Here is a 26,404-nt window from a genome sequence, read left to right as displayed (position 1 = left end):
CCTGGCAAGTACCCAAAAACTAAGTCTATTCCATGTAACCATTGCTAATGGCAGTGGCTATTCTCTAAGTGAACTTAATAGCAGGTAATGGACTTCTCCTCCAAGAACTTATCCAATCCTTTTTTAAACACAGCTATACTAACTGCACGAACCACATTCTCTGGCAACAAATTCCAGAGTTTAATTGTGCGTTGAGTAAAAAAGAACTTTCTCCGATTAGTTTTAAATGTGCCCCATGCTAACTTCATGGAGTGTCCCTAGTCCTTCTACTATCCGAAAGAGTAAATAACCGATTCACATCTACCCGTTCTAGACCTCTCATGATTTTAAACACCTCTATCATATCCCCCCTCAGTCGTCTTCTCCAAGCTGAAAAGTCCTAACCTCTTTAGTCTTTCCTCATAGGGGAGTTGTTCCATTCCCCTTATCATTTTGGTAGCCCTTCTCTGTACCTTCTCCATCGCAATTATATCTTTTTTGAGATGCGGCGACCAGAATTGTACACAGTATTCAAGGTGCGGTCTCACCATGGAGCGATACAGAGGCATTATGACATTTTCCGTTTTATTCATCATTCCTTTTCTAATAATTCCCAACATTCTGTTTGCTTTTTTGACTGCCGCAGCACACTGAACCGACGATTTCAATGTGTTATCCACTATGACACCTAGATCTCTTTCTTGGGTTGTAGCACCTAATATGGAACCCAACATCGTGTAATTATAGCATGGGTTATTTTTCCCTATATGCATCACCTTGCACTTATCCACATTAAATTTCATCTGCCATTTGGATGCCCAATTTTCCAGTCTCACAAGGTCTTCCTGCAATTTATCACAATCTGCTTGTGATTTAACTACTCTGCACAATTTTGTGTCATCTGCAAATTTGATTATCTCACTCGTCGTATTTCTTTCCAGATCATTTATAAATATATTGAACAGTAAGGGTCCCAACACAGAACCCTGAGGTACTCCACTGTCCACTCCCTTCCACTGAGAAAATTGCCCATTTAATCCTACTCTCTGTTTCCTGTCTTTTAGCCAGTTTGCAATCCACGAAGGACATCGCCACCTATCCCATGACTTTTTACTTTTCCTAGAAGCCTCTCATGAGGAACTTTGTCAAACGCCTTCTGAAAATCCAAGTATACTATATCTACCGGTTCACCTTTATCCACATGTTTATTAACTCCTTCAAAAAAGTGAAGCAGATTTGTGAGCAAGAGGCAATTGCCCTGGGTAAAGCCATGCTGACTTTGTTCCATTAAACCATGTCTTTCTATATGTTCTGTGATTTTGATGTTTATAACATTTTCCACTATTTTTCCTGGCACTGAAGTCAGGCTAACCGGTCTGTAGTTTCCCGGATCGCCCCTGGAGCCCTTTTTAAATATTGGGGTTACATTTGCTATCCTCCAGTCTTCAGGTACAATGGATGATTTTAATGATAAGTTACAAATTTTACTAATAGGTCTGAAATTTCATTTTTTAGTTCCTTCAGAACTCTGGGGTGTATACCATCCGGTCCAGGTGATTTAACTCTTCAGTTTGTCAATCAGGCCTACCACATCTTCTAGGTTCACCGTGATTTGATTCAGTCCATCTGAATCATTACCCATGAAAACCTTCTCCATTACGGGTACCTCCCCAACATCCTCTTCAGTAAACACCGAAGCAAAGAAATCATTTAATCTTTCCGCGATGGCTTATCTTCTCTAAGTGCCCCTTTAACCCCTCGATCATCTAACGGTCCAGCTGACTCCCTCACAGGCTTTCTGCTTCGGATATATTTAAAAAGTTTTACTGTGAGTTTTTGCCTCTACAGCCAACTTCTTTTCAAATTCTCTCTTAGCCTGTCTTATCAATGTCTTACATTTAACTTGCCAATGTTTATGCCTTATCCTATTTTCTTCTGTTGGATCCTTCTTCCAATTTTTGAATGAAGATCTTTTGGCTAAAATAGCTTCTTTCACCTCCCCTTTTAACCATGCCGGTAATCGTTTTGCCTTCTTTCCACCTTTCTTAATGTGTGGAATACATCTGGACTGTGCTTCTAGAATGGTATTTTTTAACAATGACCACGCCTCTTGGACATTTTTTACTTTTGTAGCTGCTCCTTTCAGTTTTTTCTAACAATTTTTCTCATTTTATCAAAGTTTCCCTTTTGAAAGTTTAGCACGAGAGCCTTGGATTTGCACACTGTTCCTTTTCCAGTCATTAAATCAAATTTGATCATATTATGATCACTATTGCCAAGTGGCCCCACCACCGTTACCTCTCTCACAAAGTCCTGTGCTCCACTGAGAATTAGATCTAAAATTGCTCCCTCTCTCGTCGGTTCCTGAACCAATTGCTCCATAAAGCTATCATTTATTCCATCCAGGAACGTTATCTCTCTAGCGTGACCCGATGATACATTTACCCAGTCTATATTGGGGTAATTGAAGTCTCCCATTATTACTGCACTACCAATTTGGTTAGCTTATTTTATTTATTTATATTTTTTGTATACCGACATTCGATCGAGATATCACATCGGTTTCCAGAAAACAGGTTGAATAGAGCCGGAACTGCCCTATTTTACATTGTAACAAGAGAACAGTTGATTAAACAATAAATATAAGGAGCATTGTAACATATGAATAAAATTAAAATTAAATATTAGATGTGGGTATATAGAAATGGCATATAGCCTATATACAATATGTACAATATGACTTGGTTATGAGTAGGGTGGGGGACAGGGAAAAGGGAGGTTACGAGAAGGTGGGGGACGAGAGGGGGGGGACAGGGAAAAGGGAGGTTACGAGAAGGGGAAGGGGGACAGGGGGGGGGTAGAGAAGGGGGGGGGGGGGGTTATGCGTTCATGCAGAGTAGAAGTTATGCGGTAAGGCTTTCAAGAGCGTTTATTATAGGATGTTGGGGTTCAGGAGGGAATGCTTTCAAGAACAGCCATGTTTTGAGCTGTTTTTTAAAGACTTGCGGTGAGGGTTCGTTTCTGAGCTGTGGGGGTGGGAGGGAGTTCCAGAGGGTAGGGCCAGCTATTGTAATGGCTCGTTTGCGTGTTGTATTGAGGTGAGCATTTTTAAGAGTTGGGATGGAGAGGAGACCTGAGTTGGTGGATCTGAGATTTCTTCCCTAATCTGAGATTAGCTTCCCTAATTTCTCTTAGCATTTCACTGTCCATCTCACCATCTTGACCAGGTGGACGGTAGTATACCCCTATCACTGTAGTCTTCCCTGATACACAAGGGATTTCTACCCGTAAGGATTCAATTTTGTATTTAGTCTCATGCAGGATGTTTATCCTGTTGGACTCTATGCCGTCCCGGACATAAAGCGCCACACCTCCTCCCGACTGCTCCTCTCTGTCATTGCGATATAATTTGTACCCCGGTATAGCACTGTCCCATTGGTTATCCTCTTTCCACCATGTCTCTGAGATGCCAATTAAGTCTATGTCATCATTTACTGCTATACATTCTAGTTCTCCCATCTTACTTCTTAGACTTCTGGCATTAGCATACAAACATTTCAAAGTTTGTTTTTTGATTGTATTTTTATTCTGCTTTTTAATTGATAGGGGATAAGTTAGAATTTTTAGCTCAGGTGAGTTTTTAGTTACAGGCACTTGGACTACTTTTCTAATTATTGGAACCTCACTGTCGGGATGCCCTAATTCTAATGCATCATTAGTATCCTTTAAAGATACATCTCTCCGAACCATGCGCTGCTGAGCGACTGTCGGCTTTCCCCTTTGTTCTAGTATTTAAAAGCTGCTCTATCTCCTTTTTAAAGGTTTGCGCCAGCAGTCTGGTTCCACCCTGGTTAAGGTGGAGCCCATCCCTTCGGAAGAGACTCCCCCTTCCCCAAAAGGTTCCCCAGTTCCTAACAAAACTGAATCCCTCTTCCTCGCACCATCGTCTCATCCACGCATTGAGACTCCGGAGCTCTGCCTGCCTCTGGTGACCTGCGCGTGGAACAGGGAGCATTTCAGAGAATGCTACCCTGGAGGTTCTGGATTTAATCTTTCTACCTAAGCGGACGCGATATTCCACCGTTGGGGTTACCCTCGCATAGACTCTTCGAGTCTGTCCACAACCACAAAGTAGACAACTTCTGCTCTCTCATTCGCAATCACCACTCGCAGCCAAGACATGCCTTCGCCCTTTCCTGGACCGGCGGTCTCCTTTATGCGTACACTCCACTTCCTCTCATTTCAAAGACTCTCGTGAAGCTCCGGCAGGACAAAGGATTAATGATTCTGATAGCTCCCCATTGGCCACGCCAAGTGTGGTTTCCAATCCTCCAAGACCTATTAGTACGCCAACACATTCCTCTGGGGAAGGATTCCCTTCTAATCACTCAGAATGAAGGGTATCTCCATCACCCCAACCTCCAAGCTCTGTCTCTGACGGCCTGGATGTTGAAAGGTTAATACTCCAACCTCTTAACCTTTCAGAGTTTTTATCCCGAGTCTGGTCTTATCGCTCTAAATGGAAGAGGTTTACGATCTGGTGTACTTCCATGTCCATAGACCCCTTCACTTGTTCCACTGCAAGGCTCCTAGACTACCTATGGCACCTGTCAGAGTTAGGCCTAAAAACTTCCTCTATCAGGGTGCATGTTAGTGCAGTGTCTGTGTACCATAAAGGTGTAGGAAATGTCTCCATTTCAACTCAACCGTTAGTATCCCGTTTCATGAGAGGCTTGCTTCATTTAAAACCTCCACTACACCCTCCTGCCCCTGCTTGGGACCTTAATGTGGTTTTGGGATGACTCATGAAACCTCCGTTTGAGCCTCTCCACTCCTGTGATCTCCGCTATCTCACCTGGAAGGTAGTTTTTCTTCTGGCGATCACCTCAGCTCACAGAGTTATTGAATTACAGGCATTAGTTACATACCCGCCTTACACTAAAATTCTGCATGACAGGGTAGTGCTCACCCTAAATTTTTGCCGAAGGTAGTGTCAGAATTTCATATTAATCAATCTATTATCCTACCTACCTTTTTTCCTAGGCCCCATTCGAACCAGGAGAATAGGCTCTGCATTCTTTGGACTGCAAACGTGCTCTAGCTTTCTATCTGGACCGCACGTCGGCCCACAGGAAATCCACTCATTTGTTTCTTTTGATACCATCAAATTGGGTAATCCTGTGGGAAAGCAGACCCTCTCCTCCTGGTTGGCAGAATGCATTTCTTTTTGCTACCAGCAAGCAGGCATTCTGCTACAAGACAGTGTAAAAGCACACTCGGTCAGGGCCATGGCGACATCAGTAGCGCACCGCCGTTTGGTGCCACTTACTGATATTTGTAAGGCTGCTACTTGGAGTTCTCTCCATACTTTCGCAGCCCATTAGTGCTTAGATAAGGCTGGCACACAGGATTCCATCTTTGGCCAGTCTGTTCTACGCAATTTGTTTTCTGTTTAACTTCCCAACATCCTTCCACCAACCCATTCAGGGTTTCAGGATGCCCTCTTAACCAAAAATCCACTCCTGTTGTGCCTGTTGCACGTCTTTGGGTGCATTTGGTGCTTTGCTCAGGCATCCTCAGCTCGGTATTCACCCATATGTGAGGACTACCATCCTGCTTGTCCTGTGAGCAAGCAGAGTTGCTTACCTGTAGTAGGTGTTCTCACAGGCAGCAGGATGCTAGTCCTCACGAAACCCACCTGCCACCCCGCGGAGTTGGGTTGTCTACGTTTTCTTATTTTATTTTCCACACGTACTTTTGCTATATAACGAGACTGAAGGGGGACCCCTGCTGGATGCAGGGTCAGTGCATTGCTGGGCAATCCCAGTAGGTGCCAGTCAAAGTTCTAGAAACTTTGACAAAAGTGTTCCGTGATAGGGCTCCATCCTGATGATGTCACCCATATGTGAGGACTAACATCCTGCTGTCCTGTGAGAACACATGTTACAGGTAAGCAACTCTGCTTTCTCGTGGCAGTTTGTTCAGATCATTGGGTTTCCAAACTGCAGGTTCTATCTTGCTGTGAGCAATTTCTGCTTGTAGCTCCGGAGGCGATACAGTCTCATCTCTAGCCATGGTGGGCAGGGCTAGAGATGAGAGTGAGTATCGTCTTTGGTTTGCCTCGGATGTTACGTGGCATCTGATGTAGTACTTGAGGATTACTAAATCTGTCCGGAAGTCTGATCGACTTTTTGGGCTCCGTGGTGGAGGTATTTGAAAGAGAGCTGTTTTGTCTGCTTTCTAGGGCTAAGAATTAAAAAAAAAAAAAAAAAAAAGGATAGCCAGTCATAACATACATAGTAACATAGTAATGACGGCAGAAAAAGACCAAAATGGTCCATCTAGTCTGCCCAGCAAACTCCCCAAGGTAGTAACTGCCAATCCGTGCAGGTTACCCCCAAGCTTTTTTATTTATTCCCATCCTCTACCCTTTAGGGATCCACAGTGTTTATCCCATGCCCCTTTGAAATCCTTCACAGTTTTAGTCTTCACCACTTCTTCCGGAAGGGCATTCCAGGCATCCACTACCCTCTCCGTGGATAAATATTTCCTGCCATTGGTTCTAAGTCTTCCTCCCTGGAGTTTCAGATCGTGATCCCTAGTTCTAATAAATTGTTTCCAATGGAAAGGTTTTGTTGACAACCATGGATCATTAAAACCTTTCAAGTATCTGAAGGTCTGTATCATATCACCCCTCTGCTCCTCCTCTCCTCCAGGGTATACATATTCAGGTTCTTCAACCTCTCCTCGTAAGTCATTCAATGGAGACCACCCACATTTAGTCTCTTGCAGGATCCTTATCTTGATGGGCTGTAAGCCATCCCTGACTTAAAATGCCCCCCACCCCCTACCAAGTTGTTCCTCCCTATCATTGCGATATAATTTGTACCCTGGTATGGCACTATCCCATTGGTTATCCTCCTTCCACCATGTCTCTGTGATGCAATTTTACCTCATGCATATTCGTTGTGTTTATCCTGAAAACTTGACTGGTTGTAGGATCCGCAGGACAGGTTTGGGAAGCTCTGGCATGTTTAATTGCAAAAAAATGTATTTTATTAAATTGGATTAATCCGTCTCCGTTCACAGTGGATATGTAGGGAACATTAATGATAGAATTATTTCAATTGGAGAATGGATCCCTATTTTGCAAGTTTTCTTGAAAGAAGAAATTATATTTCAATGCGATCTAATGCATGATTTTTCAGACTCTTCCCGACAGCATACAATTAGCCTTTCCATGCGAGGAATAAACATTTGGTGGGGGATCGAGTTTAAACCAATGATTCAACCAAGACTCTACATTTTTAGATATTACCAACATAGGGACTAAGGCTGTTTAAGTTCCTGGACATTGTGGAAGGGGATATACAAAAATATGATGGAACCCTAATGTGTTTAGAATTCTTTGGTACTCTGTTTTATTATATTCCTTAATAAAAATATATTGAAAAAAAAACAAAAAACAGCTGATTGGTGCTATGAAACAGTCTCAATGGCACAACTCCCCCTGTTGTCACCCAGGGTGGACCGCCCCCCCCTTCGCCTCCTTTTAGTATGCCACTGCATGAAGGCCTTAACAGAACGACACAAGGGGACAATGAAGAGAGCCCAGAGGAGGGAGAGTGGCCTCCTGAGGGATGTGTGTAATATCTCTTCTGTGTAGAGGAGAGCTGGCTTTCTGCTCTCCCAGTCCCTGTGTTATTTCAGTGTTGTGGAAGAATCTCCAGTACCATAGACGTCTTTCACAGCTGTTCCTGTTGCTGAAAGGGTCAATAATACTGATCCATGAGCTTGCAGGAGATAGCAAGCAGGGTGTAGCATAGACTTAAAGGATGCATCAGGGAGGCTCCAAGGTGCCAGTGATATAGGCTGCGATAATTCACATGTTGTAGGTTAGCTATTTGATTATAACCCTTTAAATTCAGCAGACCTAAGTCTGATTGAAACCATTGGACATGTGTGCCTTCCTTCCTAGCCAGAGAAATGTAATTCACAATTTATTAACAGAATGTTCAACTGAGAGAGAGAGAGAGAGAGAGAGAGATTGTAAAACTGCTGAAAACACATATCCATTTAGGAAGTAAAATCATTTTAAATTTAATCTTTCCCATCAGAGACAAAGGAAAGGAGAGAGCCAAGCTTGTAATGCTTTCTCAAGAACTGTCAAAAAGTGGTAAACATTAAGCCAGAGCTTCCCAAACCTGTCCTGGGGACCCTACAACCAGTCAAGTTTTTAGGATAAGCACAATGAATATGCATGAGGTAAATTTGCAAATCATGGAGACTCAGTATATACAAATTTCTCACGCGTGGTTCTCCTAGGACAAGCAGGATGGTAGTCTTCATGTATGGGTGGCATCCTCGGATGGAGCCCGGCATGGAACTTTGTCAGAGATTCTAGAGCAGTGATGGCGAACCTTTTAGAGACTGAGTGCCCAACCTGCAACCCAAAACCCACTTATTTATCGCAAAGTGCCAACACAGCAATTTAACCTGAATACTGAGGTTTTAGTTTAGAAAAAAAAAAAAGAAAAACAATTCGTACATTAACATCTTTTGTCTTAAAGAAAAACATAATAGAGCTTTCAGTGATACAAACAACTTTTTATTGAAAGGTAAAAGTTTGCATTTGGCATGCTTTTGAACAATTAATGTGATTTTTGCTGATAATTTGTCTAACCTTGGCTCATACTTTGTAAGTTTGAGAGCAACACATGCAGCACTCAGGTAATCTGTTAGTCTGTTTCTGGTGTCAGATTTGATATAATTCAAAGCTGAAAACAACTGCTCACAAGCATAATATGATCCAAACAAAGTAAGGAAAGCAATCCCAAGGGCTTTCATTGACTTAAAATTATTTGGCAGAGAATGCCACACTTTAAAGATTTCATTTTCAGAACTAACTGTGCTGTCCTTTGTCATTCCTTCTATCTTCTTAAGTGTTTCACATAGGTCATAGAATTTATTTTTCCAGATAGAGCTTTCTTGAAATTCCAATGGCTCCATTTCCAGATTTCCTAAATCTAACCAGTGTAAGTAGGAAAGATCAAGTTCTTCAAATTTGGCTTTATCTGGGGAAGTAAGAAAACACAGGATTGTCGCCAGCTTACGGAACTGTAAAAATGTGTTACTAAAATTCACCTATGCAGCTGCTAGAAAATTCCTTGTAGATTTCCTGATGGCTTGTAGGATTGTCTGCAAATGTTGTAGAATTTTCTAAAAGCATTTTTAGATTTGGAAAATATTTCAGCTGCCCCCTTTCAAGGTCTCTTTCAAAAACCTGCAGTTTTTTCTCAAATGTTTTGATATCACAAAACATCCTTTCTGCTGTTTTCCCTACACCTTGTAGTTGTTTGTTCAGTACATTGAAGTGTAGTGTAAAATCTGTGTAAAAAAACCCCAACAAAAACATGAGGTTGGTAAGCCAGGCCATATCAGTGAGCTGTGGATATTCCTGCCGTTTTTCATTCATAAACAGCCTAATTTCATCCAAGCAGGCTACAAATCTCTCCAGGACTCGTCCTCTGCTCAGCCACCGGACATTATTGTACATAAGTAAACAATTATACTGTGCCTGAACCTCCTCAAGAAGTGCTTGAAACTCGAAAATTCAGAGCACGAGTCATGATGTAATTCACCATTTTTGTGACATCTTTGAAACATTGTTAAAATTTTTGCTGCTTTCCTGAGCTTCTTGATGCATAATACAATGGAACTGAATGACTTGATGTTTTGTTCTTTAACAAAGAACTGTATGAAAGTTGTAGTGCCCCATCACTAGAAATTGAAACCTCTTTTTCTGGTCTTATGTTTTGTGACAAAAAAGCCTCCATCACAGCATTGTAGATATCTATCCCTTGGGTTCTTTCAGGCAAAGACACCAGTTTCACCAGCTCTTCTCTCATGATGTCACCAACAGCATAATGCAAAATTACTGCTAGCCTTGCATGATTATTTATATCTGTGCTTTTTGTAAGTCAGTGGTGAGCTGCTGACTAACATCACTTGCCATGCGCTGGACTTGATCTTTAACAGTATTTCTGCTAAGTGGCATCTCAGAGATGCGCTGAATAATTTTATCCTTGTTTGAGAAATCATGAAAATGGGAATTACTCCCAGACAACATGGCCGTTTTGATAATATCCCCATCAGAGAGGGGCTTACCATGTTTTGCTATGCACAGTGAAATTTGAAAACTGGCAGCGGTCAGATGATTTGTTCTAGAAAGATAGTTGCAAAAACTAAGATACTGGGAATGATATTTCCTCATTTTCCCTTCAAGAAACTATTTTCTTTCAGTTTCACCAAGTTTGGCAGTACATTTGTGGTTGGTGTCAAAGTGCGATCTGACGATGCGCGACACACAACACTTTCATTCCACAGAATACATAACGCTTTCCCATTGCGTTCAATTACTCCAAATTACTCTGTCCAGGCCTCTTGGAATGATCTTCCACTATCTGTTTTTGCTGTACTCATTTTTGGGTGTTCAAGACTTGGAGTCTACAAAAACACAAAATAAAAAACACACACACACACCTCTTTCTGTTGTACAGCGCGGGCTGCTTCCTCCCTGCTGGTGTCTGAATAAGGATCGTGGCCTGCTTCTTCCTCCTCGGCCGTCGGCACTAATGACATCATTCAGACACCGGCAGCCGGGAGGGAACCTCAGTGAGGACCACTCGCAGGTGAGCCACCGAAGTCGCCATGGCACACAGAGTGAGCTTTGATTTGCCCTCCAGTCTGAAAGCCCACAGCGACATGGAATTCCCTGCACACTTTCGCTGCCCAGTACTGCTTGGACAAGGATGGTTGTCAAGACAGTGCCTTCGGCCAATCTGTCCTATGCAATCTCTTCCAGGTTGACCCAACTCTTCCTACCTAACGCCCCTAGTTGGAACCAGGCTGTCTCCCTATTGACCAACAGCACTGCAGTTGTTGTGCCCGTTGGCAGCACCTCGTTCGGTAACTGTTGGTCATCGCAGGGGACAGCCTGGAGCTTGGTATTCACCCATATGTGAAGACTACCATTCTGCTTGTCTTAGGAGAGAGCACAGTTGCTTACCTGTAACAGGTGTTCTCCTAGAACAGCAGGATGTTAGTCCTCAGGAAACCCATCTGCCGCCTCGCGGAGTTAGGCTTTTCTTTTGTTTTATTTTATTTTTTTGCTTGTATTTTCTCTGTTACGAGACTGAAGGGGGACCTTGCGTGGATGCGCGGATAGTGGCATGCTGGGCATGCTCAGAGTGCCAGTCAAAGTTCCTTGTGCCGGGCTCCATCTGATGATGTCACCCCTATGTGAGGACTAACATCTAACTGTCCTAGGAGAACACTTGTTACAGGTAAGTATGCTTTTCATGGGCAATGCAGAGAGCCACGTTAAAAAACAAAGGTTAGGGTATTTTTTTTACCCTGGTTTTTTAGCACCTGGGTCAGGGCAGGAGTTATGTTTAAGCACATGTCTGAGATACATAAGCCATGCCAACTCTGCTGCATATCTGAGTGCATATACCTCAGAGTAGTTAGCTATGCCAGCTGAATAGTTCTGATTGCACATTATCCGTTACCCACACCAGTGACATATGAGGAACGAACAGGTGCTTTACCGTGTGGAAGGTGTACTGTGTGCCTTGATCTCGAAAGAACTCACAAAGTGAAGTTACCTTTGGGGTCCAGTTTTATTTACATGTACTTCATCTTTTTTTTGTCTTTTGATCACGTGCCCATGTTATAGGTTTGAAATGAACTCTGCAACAGTGCTATTAGCACCTATAATTTAGTGCATGTTTTTCCCGTGGCTGCCTGTATCTAGGCTTTTGCAGATATTGGCGCATATGTTAGGTATTCCACGGGTTATGGGTTTTTTTTTTGTTTGTATCTCGTTTGCATACTGTCCCCTTATTACATCCCGCAGAGGAGCCTGCTTTTGTCTTGCGCGCTAAGAAAAATATGTACTGAAAAATAAGGATGAATTTCATTGCGGGTCTTAACTGGTCAGTATTCTTAGTGGAGGATGGTAAATAGTGCTAACACTAACCAGGGATTTGTGCTTTTTAATATTTCTCTGAAACAATTGCTATTTAGCACTCTACAGTTGGGCAATAAAAGATGGCTAATATACTGTCAATATAGTTTATAGAAGATTTCCAAAGTGTGTATATTCTTTCTGCTAATTACTTCACAAAATAAATTGATATTTATTGTTTTCACATTTGTTTGATTTTAATTTATAGCTGTTAAGGACCAGACAACCCATGCAATGCCAGGCAATTTTTGCTAGTTACTTTATATACGGTAGTAACTTTTCTCAGAGTTGTTAACTTTCCGTTTGTTTTTTAAATAGGTTTTAACAACAAAGAGTGAATCCCGTTTAAAACATCTGCTTCAGCGTGCACCAGAATACTGCCCTGAGTCTATGGTAAGGTTGACCCTATTTTTCATATTTATTTTGTGGGTTTCTGTATGATTTGTAAATATTAAATGAAATGTATATGTACATCCAAGATTTGGAAAACATCTATTTTCCAAAAGTAAGTATCTTTATAAGATTCACACTGATGGGTCGTATATTGCACCAAGAAACTTTGCAGAGACAAGATTGCCAAGGTTTAGAAACTGAATTCTGCCTAGCAAAAGAGCAGCCATCCATCAGCTCTGCCCCTTAATGCCTTTTTTTTGGCAGCTCAATAAGGAGCTTTACTGTTTTTGCTCTGCTATTTTATTTATTTAGTACTTTTCTAGTTTAAACACAAGTTTCTTCTCCTTCTTTAGAAGTTTGTTGAATTTCTACGTTGTGTACAGTTTTCTCTGAGAAGTCATTGGCTGATGTTGAATGACATGTCAGTATGACCACAGGAGACTCTGGCAGCTCTCTCACATTGTGTCGTTATACACACAAAAAGATATATCTATATCTGTATATCTATATCAGCAAGCTGATGAAATTTCAGTGAAGGAAATGTGACCCTCAGCTTCCCAACCTGACGTCAACACTCTGTCTCTTCCTGCTGTTCTATCACTCTGGCTGTCCTCTGCCTGCCTGTATGCCCCAGTGTTTCACTCTGACCCTGAGGGTGTGTTTGTACTTCTGTGAATCTTTGCTATGCACAGTATGTGTGGGCAGAAGCAGATTTACTTCTGGAGGAATTCTGCATGGTGCAGAATTCACCTTGGAATTTTCTACTTATGGTGCATAACTTAGCATGGGAACAGCAGAAGAGGACTGGAAGGCTCATCTGCACCAGCCCCCAGGAGAGGATTCCAGAGGTCACTGTAAGGGTTCCAGACTTCAGGATCCAAAGTCCCAGCTTCCAGAGGCCCCACACCCTTGCAGCCGAAGAGGACTGGAAACGCTCACCTGCCTCAAAGCTCTTTATTATAAATTTAATACAGATTTTATATAGCAGGTATTGAATTCAAAGCTAGAGTCAATAAGGTGGGTAACTAGGTAGTTATTAGTAGATTAATTGTAGAGTTTTGAGGGTCATTGACAGATCAAATACAAAATAAATCCGTGGACTAAAAATAATTTAAATTAGCTTTACATCCTATTCCCTTAGAAATTTTAACTATATGATAAATCAAAAAAATTAAGATGGAGATAGTATTCTCCTAGGACAAGCAGGATGGTAGTCCTTACATGTTGGTAACATCATCTGATGGAGCCCAGCATGGAAAACGTTTGTCAAAGTTTCTAGAAGTTTCGACCAGCACACTGAGCATGCCCAGCATGCTGCTATCCGTGTGTCTACACAAGGTCACCCTTCAGTCTCTTGTTTTCCATGGTGCAGTTGCCTGGCAGTTCGTGGAGCTCCTTCTTTTTCTGGTTTTTCTCCAGAATTTTGGGTTTTTCCGTTTTTTTCCTAGTCTGGTTCCCCTTCGTGGTCTGTGCTTCCTCGGTGGTAGGTCTCTTTTCCCTCTTCTCCGATTTTTTGCAGTCGATTTCTGACTTCTCGCCTCATGGTGTCCGCCGGTCATCGACTGCATGCTGAGTCTTTTGGTATGGCGTCGACCGGTTTTCGTTGGTGTCCCCAGTGCCCATGGACCCTGTCTGTCACGGATCCGTACGAGGTTTGTATCCTCTGCCTGGGGGCCTTGCACTATGTCCGTGGGTGTCGTCTCTGTGAACAGATGACTCCCACAGGCCGTCGGGCGGCCTCGACAAGATGGAGAAACTTTTCGGGGTCCCCAAGCTGTTGACTCACAGCTCCTGTTCTGAAGCGGCACCGGCGGCCACCGAAGCAACACCAGCCATTGGAGGCCCCATCCTCTAATGCCCCCGGTAGTCTGAGGCGTTTCCCACAGACACCAGTGCTGGGCACCGTGCCACCTCAGAGATCCGAGGAAGAGCCAGTGACGCCTCGTCCCCTTCCCTCAGTCCTGGCCACTCTGGAGTTTCAGGAGGAGTTGGACCACAGGGTACAGTCTGCGGTCCAAGCTGCCGATTGTCGAGCTGCCGAAGCCACCAGCCCCCTTACCTGTACCTGAACCTCAGCCATCAATTCTAACACCCCTACTGGAGCATCTGGACGTCCTCCTGGGCACCCTTCCAACGCAGCCGGTGCCCGAGGGACCCTTTGTTCCCCAGTGGCCACATGCCCTGCACCGGAGCAATCCTGATTCTCAGGTCTTTCAAGGAGGAAGTTAGGGCCAGTACCATGTTTCCCAAACCACTGTTCCTTGAGCCCTTGCTGGGTCCTTCTGGCCTCCTGCGGCCTCCGGTCTCCTTGATGCCAGGGGAACCGTCTATTCCTGCGGTGCCCTCAAGGCCTCCAAAGCCATCAGAACCCAGCCTCACGGATCTTGCCCACAGCACGCTGGTCTTGGTGAGGAGGAAGGGCCTTACGATCCTTGGGTGATGACTCCACGGAGTCGTCCTCCATTTATTCAGATGGCCCCCTCTCTGAGCCCTCCCCTCCGGAAGAATGGTGTTGGTCGCTCCCCAAGGACCTGTCATTTGCAGGATTTATCAGGGCCATGGTTGAGGCCATCCCCTTTCAACTGCTCACCGAAGAGGACGTGCAACATAAGATGCTGGAGGTTCTCCAGTTCATTGACGCTCCTAAGGAGATTGTGGCAGTTCCTATCCATGACATTTTCAAGGACCTCCTCTTCTGCATGTGGGAGCACCCCATTTCTATCTTCCCCCCCCCCCCCCCATCAATAGAAAGGCTGATGCCACCTACTTGGTGCAGCAGGCCGTGAGGTTTGAGAAGCGGCACCTTCCCCACCAGTCGTTGGTCGTGGAGTCTGCCTTGAAAAAGGCCCAGCACTCCCACACCCATGCCTCTGCCCCTCTGGGACGTGAGCACAGGGAGCTAGATGCCCTGGGCAGGAAAGACTTCCAAGGCACCATGCTGGTGGCCCGCATCATCACCTACCAGCTTAATATGACCAAATACAACCCATTCTCTGGAAACAGGTCCAGGACTTCGCAGAGGCCTACCTCAACACAACAGGAGGCCCTCTTAAGCCATTGGGTTTCGAAGCCAGGAAGCACGAGGTGAGTTCCACCTATGATGTATTTTAGACGGCAGCCCGCAAAGCTGCGGTTCGCATCGGTGCCAGATGAATGGCATGGCTCAGAGCCTCTAACCTCCGGCTGGAGGTCCAAGACAGGTTAGCTGATCTCCCTTGCACAGGTTAAAGCCTCTTCAGGGATAAAGTCTGGGATGTGGTAGCGCAATCTGAAGGACCATCATGACACCCTTCAATAGCTTTCCACTAGCACTTCTGACACCCCATCCTCGGCCAGGAAGTCCTTTAGGCCAGGTTCCTGGAAGCCCTTCTACAGGCAGAGGAAGTATTATCCTCCAGGCTCGCCTGCCTCGCACCAGCTCCAAGGGCTTGCCCTCGCCAGCAGTGAGCGCCTAGGCCCCAGCTGGTACCCGAGCAAACCCCGGCCATGGGCTTTTGACTGGCGATGAGGGAGTGAAGATCAGTTGACCATACCCTTGATGTTGAATCCCTTGGTTGGAGGCAAACTCCTGAGCTTCACCCATCTCTGGGAAGAGATCACATCGGACCGATGGGTCCTCACTATCATCCGTTAGGGGTACAGTCTAAACTTCAGTTGGCTCCCGGAGACCTCTTCTCCATGTCCATCATGGGGTTCGTCCGCCCACCAGGTCATACTTCAGATGGAAATCGCCGCCCTCCTTGTGGCGGGCACAGTGGAACCAGTCCCTTGCCTTCAGCGGGGCCGAGGGTTCTATTCGAGGTATTTCCTCATTCCAAAAAAGAATGGTGGCTTGTGCCCCATGCTCAACCTCTGGGTGTTGAACAAGTTTCTCATAAGAGAAAAGCTTCAAGATGGTATCTCTGGGCCACACTGCTTCCGCTCCTCAGAGGAGGAGTCTGGCTTTGCTCCCTTGATCTCAAGGAGGATTATTGCTATCTTCCCCAGCCACCGGAAGTACCTCTGCTTCGTGGTGGGGAAAGCACGATACCAGTATAAAGTACTACCCTTCGGGCTGACATCGGCCCCCCACATTTTTACCAAATTTATTAAATTTACATGCCCTGTTATGGTGCCAACCACAAAACCATGCAAAAAAGACACGTGGAACCCATATAGTACTAGGCCTATTTTAACAAGTATTGTGTGTGAACTTGGCCCCCTGAAAACCATGAGTAAACTGAACTACAATTATAATATAGTAAACCTCCCATACCAATACAGCAGTAACTACCCAGTACTCAAACAGTAACAACCCTACCTATGAAAAGGCAACACTGAAAATATTACATCAGACCTTAAAACACCAATACACACCTATTATTAGGAAATGAACAAACCAAGCTGATTTAGATCCCAAAAGAAACTACAAGCTAGCAGAATATCTCACCTTGGTCACCCATGCAGTACACAGACAGATCTTCACCCAAATACAGAATAAAGATCCATAAAATATAAATAGAGCATGTAAAGAAAAACTGAATTGGAAACTGCAACAAGCCAGACTCTGTATGCAGTGTAACAATGGAAAAACTGAAACATTGCTATTCCTCATAAAACATCAAATCAAGAAATATAAAACATCAATCATAACATTAAAACCATACTAACAAAAAGAACAAATATTTTAAATCAGGTGACATATAGAACAAATAATTAAAAACTCGCATTTTTTTAAAAATTACCAATCACCAATAAAATATTTCAAAATAGCAGACACATCAAACACCCAATAATTAAAACTAATAAAGATAAAAAATATTCCCCATTCTCCATACCTGGGAGCCTTTGGTTTCCGTTCACCTCAAGATTGTTGTGGATTTATGAGAGGGTCTGGGGATGCACAAAACTCATATTCAAACACTCTCTAACAAACACACACACAAGTGCTCCCTCCTCATACATGTTCTCTCACACATCCCCTCTTTCTCTTATTTACACACATGCTCTTGCACAAACACACAATTCCTCATGCCAAGGCCTCTCTCCAGTTTTCCTTTCTTCCTCTTCCTCTACCAGGGCTTCTACCAGGGCCTCTCTCACACCTTTTATTTCTTCAGCTGCTGGCCCTCTCTCTTTTCTTTCTTCAACTGCAGTGGCTCCCTCTGGGTTTCGTCCTTTCTACCACCGCTGCCTCCACCCTCCAGGTATGAGACCCCATCCCTTCCCTCTCATTTATCCTTCCCCCCCCTCCTTTACCTCCCCACTCTGCACCTTTCTCTTTGCTCCATCCATTTCTTTAACTCCCCCCCCTCACACTGCCTCCTGTTCGCCTCACTCACCCCTTTCTTCTTTCCCCTTTCATTTCTCCATCAACACTCTCATCCCAAACTCTCCCCTCCCTCCCTTCCTCGATTGCTTAGTCCAGTCAGGCTTCTTTGGTTGTGGCCTTGCATCTCAGTCAGTGGCTGTGCTCCTGCAGTACCCCCATTGTTCTTTTTCTATGGGTGAGGCTTGGCCCTCCCCATTGCACACCTGGTAGTGGTTCGCCTGATTCCACTTTCCCCTTCCCTTTCTTCCCTCATAACCCACAACTCTTACCCTTCCCACTAATCATTTGTATCCCCTTGCCTTTCCAATCTCCTCTTACCTTCTCTTTGCTTCCCCTCTCCCTCAACCCTCCTCCACTTTGTTTTCCCTCAACCCTCCTCGACGTGCTCTTCTTCCTGGGCAAGCCTTTGCTCTGTAGACCAGGGTGGAAATCCAGCCAGCGTACCATTTTCTCCTTGCCATAGGGCCTGGAAGACCCCACTGGTATGTCATCAAATGGCGCTGCCTCACCGATGTGGAACTATGTTCCTGCTGGGCATTCAACAAATCACGCCATTCTTGACCTGCTGGTGGGGGTGGGAACCTCACCGGCACATTGTTAAAACTGCACCGTCCTCTTCTTGCCCCTGGGGGGGTGGGAGTCTCACTGGCACATCATTAAACTGCGCCATCCTTGCCGGTGGGGGTGGGAGCTTCACTGGTAAATCGATTAATTGTGCCATCCTTTTACTGCTGGTGGCAGTGGGAAGCTCAACGGCATATCCATAAACCGCGACCCTTGTTTCCTGCCAAGAGGGGAGGATTGGGAGCTCGACTGGTTCCTCTACTCCCGTTGCTGTGCAGGAGTTTTATTTATTTTAGGCTGGGAAATGAGGCGATCACCTCAGAGCTGTTTTTTTAATGGGAGGGGGGGGGGAGGGAGAAGCCTTTCTACCGCTCCAAAGGTTTGCTGACTGAGGCGACCGCTTCGCCCTGCCTCATGATAGAACCACCCCTGATTCTCAGATATGCTCCCTGATCCACATTCATGACCCCAGAGACAGGCAGAGCTGCAGAGTCTCAGTGCATGCATGAGATGTTGGTACAGGTTTGTTAGGAACTGGGCATCATTTTGGGAAAGGGGGGACCTTTTCCAAAAGGATGGGCTATATCTTAACCAGAGTAGAACCAGGCTTCTGGCTCTAACCTTTAAAAAGAAGATAGAGCAACTTTTAAACTAGATGGGGGAAGCCAACAGTCGCTCAGGAGTGCATGGATCAGAATGTTGTACCTTTGAAGGATACTAACAGAACAGGGAATTTAGGGAATCCTAGTAGAGAGGTTGCAATAAATGCTAAAGTGGCCTTTAAGTAAAGAGCAAAAAGATTCCAAATTACCTCTGTTAACTGTTGTTAATACAAACAAAAAACATACTTTGAAACGCCTGTGAACAAATGCTAGAAGTCTAAAATAAAGATGGTAGAGTTAGTGATAGCACTGAATGAAGAATTGGATAAAATTGAAATCTCATTTTGGAGACCTGGTGGAAGGAGGATAACCAATGGGGGATACTGTGATACCAGGGTACAAATTATATTGAAATGATAGGAGTGATCGAAATGGTGGAGGGAATTTGAAAAGAAAATGGCCCTAGAGTCAAAATTCACAATAAAAACTTTTTTAAATTTTATCCGAAGCAGAAAGCCTGCGAGTGAGTCGGTTGGACCGTTAGATGACTGAGGGGTTAAAGGGGCACTTAGGGAAGATAAGGCCATCGCGGAAAGATTAAACGATTTCTTTGCTTCGGTGTTTACTGAAGAGGATGATGGGGAGATACCCATTCTGGAGACGGTTTTCAAGGGTAACAATTCAGATGAACTGAACAAAATTACGGTGAACCTGGACGATATGGTAGGCCAGATTAACAAACTGAAGAGTAATAAATCACTTGGATCGGATGGCATATACCTCAGAGTTCTGAAAGAAATTTCAGACCTGTTTCAGTTAATTTGTAACCTATCTTTAAAATCATCCGTTGTACCTGAAGATTTGAAAATGGCCAATATAACCCCGATTATTTAAAAAGGGCTCCAGGGGTGATCCATGAAAATTATAGACTGGTGAGCCTGACTTCAGTGCTGGGAAAAATCGTGGAAACTGTTTTATAAAGAATAAAATCGCAAAATATTTAGATAGACATGGTTTGATGGGACACATCCAGCATGGATTTACCCAAGGGAACACTTGCCTCACAAATCTACATTTCTTGAAGGGGTAAATAAACATGTGGACAAAGGTGAACCGGTAGATGTAGTGTATTTGGATTTTCAGAAGGCATTTGACAAAGTCCTGCATGAGAGGTTTCTAAGAAAACTAAAAAGTCATGGGATAGGAGGTGATGTCCTTTTGCGGATTGCAAACTGGTTAAAAGACAGGAAACAGACAGTAGGATTAAATGGTCAGTTTTCACAGTGGAAAAGGGTAAACAGTGGCGTGCCTCAGGGATCTGTATTTGGACCAGTTCTTTTTAATATATTTATACATGATCTGGAAAGGTACGATGAGTGAGGTGATGAAATTTTGCAGATGACACAATTGTGCACAGTAGTTAAATCTCAAGTGGATTGTGATAAATTGCAGGAGGACCTTGCGAGATTGGAAGATTGGGCTTCCAAATGGCAGATAAAATTAAACGTGGACAAGTGCAAAGTGATGCATATAGGGAGAAAAAGCCCTTGCTGTAGTTGCACAGTGTTAGGTTCTGTCTTAGAAGTTACTACCCGATTTACATTAACTTAAGAACATAAGAAAATGCCATACTGGGTCAGACCAAGGGTCCATCAAGCCCAGCATCCCGTCTCCAACAGTGGCCAACCCAGGCCACAAGAACCTGCAAGCACCCAAAAACCAAGTCTATTCCATGTAACCACTGCTAATGGCAGTGGCTATTCTCCAAGTGAACTTAATAGCAGGTAATGGACTTCTCCTCCAAGAACTTATCCAATCCTTTTTTAAACACAGCTATACTAACTGCACGAACCACATTCTCTGGCAACAAATTCCAGAGTTTAATTGTGCGTTGAGTAAAAAAGAACTTTCTCCGATTAGTTTTAAATGTGCCCCATGCTAACTTCATGGAGTGTCCCCTAGTCTTTCTACTATCTGAAAGAGTAAATAACCGATTCACATCTACCCGTTCTAGACCTCTCATGATTTTAAACACCTCTATCATATCCCCCCTCAGTCGTCTCTTCTCCAAGCTGAAAAGTCCTAACCTCTTTAGTCTTTCCTCATAGGGGAGTTGTTCCATTCCCCTTATCATTTTGGTAGCCCTTCTCTGTACCTTCTCCATCGCAATTATATCTTTTTTGAGATGCGGCGACCAGAATTGTACACAGTATTCAAGGTGCGGTCTCACCATGGAGCGATACAGAGGCATTATGACATTTTCCGTTTTATTCATCATTCCTTTTCTAATAATTCCCAACATTCTGTTTGCTTTTTTGACTGCCGCAGCACACTGAACCGACGATTTCAATGTGTTATCCACTATGACACCTAGATCTCTTTCTTGGGTTGTAGCACCTAATATGGAACCCAACATCGTGTAATTATAGCATTGGTTATTTTTCCCTATATGCATCACCTTGCACTTATCCACATTAAATTTCATCTGCCATTTGAATGCCCAATTTTCCAGTCTCACAAGGTCTTCCTGCAATTTATCACAATCTGCTTGTTCAAGTCCTCTCATGACTTCTACAAATCCCTCCTCAGTCATCTCTTTATAATTTAGAGAACACTTTTATTTGCAATTGAAAAATACTAAAAAAAATATTTTTGTGTACATCTATTAATATCCTATGAGGACAAACTTACCATTTATTGGATTTTGATGGACATGCTAACCTTTAATGATCAATGATTATAAATAGGGCAGAGCAGTAAAGTGGTTTCAGTATCGATGATGCCTAGTATGACTGTCATTTATAAATTTAAGTGTCTTGAATTTCTATAGATATTTGAGAGGTAAGGTGGTTTATACTTTGCTATTAAGGTTAGCTTGTTACAGGTATTACTGGTAGGCTGAGGTCAGCATGGATGTATATATGAGTGACATTGGTGAACCTATTTCTCTGTCTCCATTGGTTGGGGTGCATAACCTCTTCATCTTGACTGGTCCGACTGGACTTGAGGAATGGAACTTATGAGGTAATAACTCATTTTACCTTCTGCAACAAGTGCAACCTGATCACTCTTAGAATGTTCCACAGCCTCCTAACATTAATATTGGTGCTTCTGTGTAGAATAAAACCATTTTGATCCAAATGTCAATTTTTGAATCGCCATAGCCAATCTGCTAGGAGCCTGGCCAATATCTCTGTATCCATGTTTATTATTAAAATAGGATGATAAAATCCACAGTTCACGCTCTCCTTGCCTTTCTTGAAGATTAGTGCTATTAGAGCCATGTTCATAAAGTCAGTAAGTTTTTCTCTCTGAAAATTGTAATTGCATACATCCAGTAATTTGTTGGCTGAATTTATTTAACTCTGACAGCAGGCCAGTAACAGAATTAATGGTATCCTTTCTCTATCGACAAGTATACACAAATTAGCGATAATGCATAGGTGATGATATCCAACAGTGCGGACACCCTCAGCTCTCAGAGCTCACTAAAGACTTTATTGAACTTGCTTGAGAGTTCTTGAGCACACAGAGTGCCTCATGAGCCCCTTAGTCTTTCTTCAGCTGAGCTACCATATGACATATCCTGGTCTCTTAAAAATGTTTTCTCTACTTTTTGGGCCCTAGTTATCCCCATTTGCTTTGTTGTCTATTTATATCCCACTACTGTCTAGATAGTATATCCTGCAGAGACAGTTCCTGTGCACAAGCAGTTTGTAACACAATAAATAGTCCACTCTCTAGAGAGAGTGTCATTTTTTGCTCTGCAAGTCACTCCTTAGCTTGGGACCTCCTACTGCTTATGGTTGATTTAATCCTGCTTGTCATCGGAAAAAGCAAAGTTGCTTACCTGTAATGAGATTTTTCCATAGATGGGATAAATCGGCCATACATTTATTACCTGCTTACTTGGAAAGTTGACTACTCAGCTTAAGCTTAAATCCTGGAAAGAGACTGAGGAGCTTGTGAGGGAACTCTTGTGCATGCTCAGAAATACTTCTGAACTCTGAGAGCTGGGTCTGTGTCTGTGCCATTGGATATCAGCAGCCACTGGTTATGGCTGAACTATATTACTGTCTACGGAGAACCTGATTTCAGGTAAGCAACTTTGCTTTATGTCATCTTCTTTATCTTGTTTTTTGTTTGCTTTCGCACAAATGATTTTGATCAGAAGCAAATTCCCATCATCTCTCCATTTTTTGTTTGTACATCTCACTTCTAGCATTCAGATGTAAATGACATTGTCTGGCAGAAATATAAGAAAACAAAAAAGCTCTGTATGTCTTGTATAGTAAGCTGTTTGAGAAAAGCAATCCCATATAACAGTGGTTCCCAAATCTGTACTGGGGGTCCTTCAGCTACCGTATTTTTCGCTCCATAAGACGCACCTAGGATTCAAAGGGGGAAAATTAAAAAAAAAAAAAAAAAAAAAATGGTGTGCTAACCCGGCTCTGTTCCAGGGCGTCTGTGCGTCTTATGGAGCAAATAAGGGGTGTGCATACAATTTTGTTTTTGTCTCCCATTTCGTTTTCGGGTCTGGGGAGGGCCATTTCGGTCCACTCCCCCGGATCAGAAAACTTTTATCGTTCTTTTTTGTCTGGAAAAAAAAATAAAAAAACAAAACCCCACCCCAACCCTTTAAATTTAATTAGCTATAACCCTCCACCCTCCTGACCCCCCCCAAGACTTGCCAAAAGTCCATGGTGGTCCAGCAGGGGTCTGGGAGCGATCTCCTGCTCCATCGGCTGCCAATAATCAAAATGGTGCCGGAGGCCCTTTGCCCTTACTATGTCACAGGGGCTACCGGTGCCATTGGTCGGCCCCTGTCACATGGTAGGAGCAATGGCACCGGTAGCCACTGTGACATAGCAGGAGATCGCTCCTGGGACCCCCGCTGGACCACCAGGGACTTTTGGCAAGTCTTGGGGGGGGGGGGGAGTTAGAAGGGTAGGGGATTGTAGTTAATTATTATTATTTTTTTATATTCGCTCCATAAGACGCACAGACATTTTCCCCCCACTTTTGGGGAAAAAAAAGTGCGACTTAGGGAGCGAAAAATACAGTAATTGGATTTTCAGGATATCTGTTAGTAGTATGATATATATTTATCATAGTATGATATATATTTATCATACTATTACCATTCACAACTGTCATATTTATTCATTTGATTACCTATGTACCGTTTCATAGTCTTATTTTTTCACTTGCTATTCTAATGTATCAATAGGCTGAAATGTAAATATTGTGCTGTTCAATTTCTCCCCTTCCATCCCAAGTTTATTTTCCTTGTTTTTTGTAACTTTCCCTCTCCCTTTTTCTGATTCACTGTATTTAAAGTTCAAGGTTCTTATTGAAAATATTGTTTTTTACGTTACGTTATGCTTTACACTCCTTGTTATTTGTAAACCGGGTTGATGTGATGCCTATCATGAAACTCGGTATAACAAAAACAATAAATAAATAAATAAATAAATCTGCAATGAATATGCATGAGTTAAATATGAATGCATTGGAGACAGTGCTTGCAAATCTATCATGCATATTCATTGTAGATATCCCAAAAATCCAACTGGCTGAGGGATCCCCCAGGACAGATTTGGGAATTACTGCGAGATAGGATATTTATATGTATTTGTGCTTATCTCTCAGGCAACGTTACTGAAATAATCAGATAGAAAAAATGTGTTATTACCAAACAAGCCTTTCATGGAGTGCTGTTTAATTTTTCAGGTTGAAGTTTGGGGTTGTATGAATTCCTCGCTGCCAGGTAAGCAGCTGCAATAATGATTTCTTGTATATGCTGCTGTTTGTATAGTTTTGTCCTTATGAAAGTTGTAGTTTTCAATAATGGACGTACTGGTATGTTGCCATCATGTTTGCAAAATACAAAGAGAGGAGTAGACTAATTCGCTTCCCAAAGCAAACAACTCTCCCAACAAAGCAGAGGATAGTTGGCCACCTACTGTATTCAGTGATGTGCATTGTATTTAGAAGTGAGACCATATCTGTTGATTAAGAGACATGCACTTTGAATTTTTTTGCTGGTTTTGCTAGCCTTACTTTTTTTTTATATTATGCTGGTTTTATCTGCATTGCTTTTCTTAATTTTTTTTTGTTTATTCTTTTGAGGTTAAATATGCAGCATCTGACATTTAGTCTGTTCTGACAAGGCTCTTTTATTCCTAAACTGCCAATCCTATAATAGTTTAGTCAACCTTAGAATCTCAGCAGTCTTAATCCTATTTGTTTGGCTGAATACGCTAGGATTTCCCCCCCCCCCCCCCCAGCAAAACTGCCTTCCCTGCCTCCCACAATAGAATTGGAGAGGTGGGGAGTAAATCATTCTCAGCTACATACGATTTCCAACTATTCTGTAAATAGGAATGGAAACTCTCAAGATAGAGTCCTGGACTGAGTCTCCAGCTATGATTTTTGAATCTGGGGTCTCCCAATTCCACCCCCATGCTCACTGGTGCAGGATCTAACAAAGAAATAGTTCCTATTCTGGCATCCTGCACCTTGTGAAACATTCCCCTTGTCATTAGTAAGTAATCCAACCATGAGTAAATATTGTGAGAGTTAGAATAGAAAGTGGTCTACCTCCCCCAGATGAAGTGTATGCCACACATCTACCAAGTTAAGTTCTTCACAAACAAAATTCACCGCTCGAGATCCTTCATCACTCCTCCTATCTTTAGAGGGCTTATGGTCTAGCACTCTATCTGCCACTTTGTTGGAATCTCCACACAGAATAATAGAGTACTCTGTGTATTCCACCACAATTTGGAAAAAAGAATGGGTGTACTCCTTTGGGGCAAAAATAATATAAAGTGCTACTTTCTGGTTATAACAAGCTCCTAGCACTATAACAAAGCGCCTTCCTCATCAGCTGTATACTTATCCAAACTGAAATCTAATTGCTTGTGTGAATAACAATTGTGCTTTTATGTTAAGATTGTACTGTACTTTCCTTTTTAATGAGCAATATTACTATTTTATTATTTTTACCAATTATTTAATTTATATGAATGAATATTGATCAATGTGTTGCTTTGTTAACCGTTGTGATGGCTATGCCGAACGACGGTATATAAAAATCAATCAATCATTATAGCTACCTCCTGTTACGATTCTGGCTGCTGTGCAGCCTCCTCACCACCAGAGGCCCCCCATGAGCACTCTCCCCTGGCTGGCCCAGCCTTCCTTGCCTACCTGTCTCATATCCAGAACTCACTATTTAACCCCGCCTAGCCCATGCCTCTGTGCTTTGGCATAGAGTTCCTTTGGGCTCCCTGCTTTAGCCATCTGCGCCTTTGGGCATCCTGGTTTCCTGCCTTGCCTTGTTCTGTGGCCTATGGGCCTCCTGGTTCTTTGCTGATCTTGCTCTGTGGTCTACAGGCATTCTAGTTCTTGCTTGCTGCCTTCTCCCCTCTCTCCCTGAACCCCCTTGTAGCTGTGCTATTACTCTTCTGCTTGGCCCTGCTTCCCCTTGGACTTGTTTGCCTTGCTGTCTTCAGGCATTCT

The 26,404-nt window shown here is 43.2% G+C and overlaps 1 protein-coding gene across 3 annotated transcripts in view; it reads left to right on the top strand.

Moving 5' to 3' along the window:
* The window catches only part of RECK (reversion inducing cysteine rich protein with kazal motifs), a 631,029-nt gene that overhangs the window by 63,681 nt on the left and 540,944 nt on the right, over positions 1-26,404 (top strand). For all 3 annotated transcript variants that reach the window (XM_029589886.1, XM_029589885.1, XM_029589887.1), the window contains 2 exons: positions 12,326-12,400; positions 24,611-24,647. In XM_029589886.1, coding sequence (XP_029445746.1) covers positions 12,326-12,400; positions 24,611-24,647 — 112 coding nt within the window. The remainder of the gene's footprint in view (positions 1-12,325; positions 12,401-24,610; positions 24,648-26,404) is intronic.

Source organism: Rhinatrema bivittatum, chromosome 2 (assembly GCF_901001135.1).
Source record: "Rhinatrema bivittatum chromosome 2, aRhiBiv1.1, whole genome shotgun sequence".
In the NCBI taxonomy this organism is placed as follows: Eukaryota; Metazoa; Chordata; class Amphibia; order Gymnophiona; family Rhinatrematidae; genus Rhinatrema; species Rhinatrema bivittatum.
Note: the sequence above shows the minus strand (reverse complement) of the source record. Positions and strands in the feature narration are given on the sequence as shown.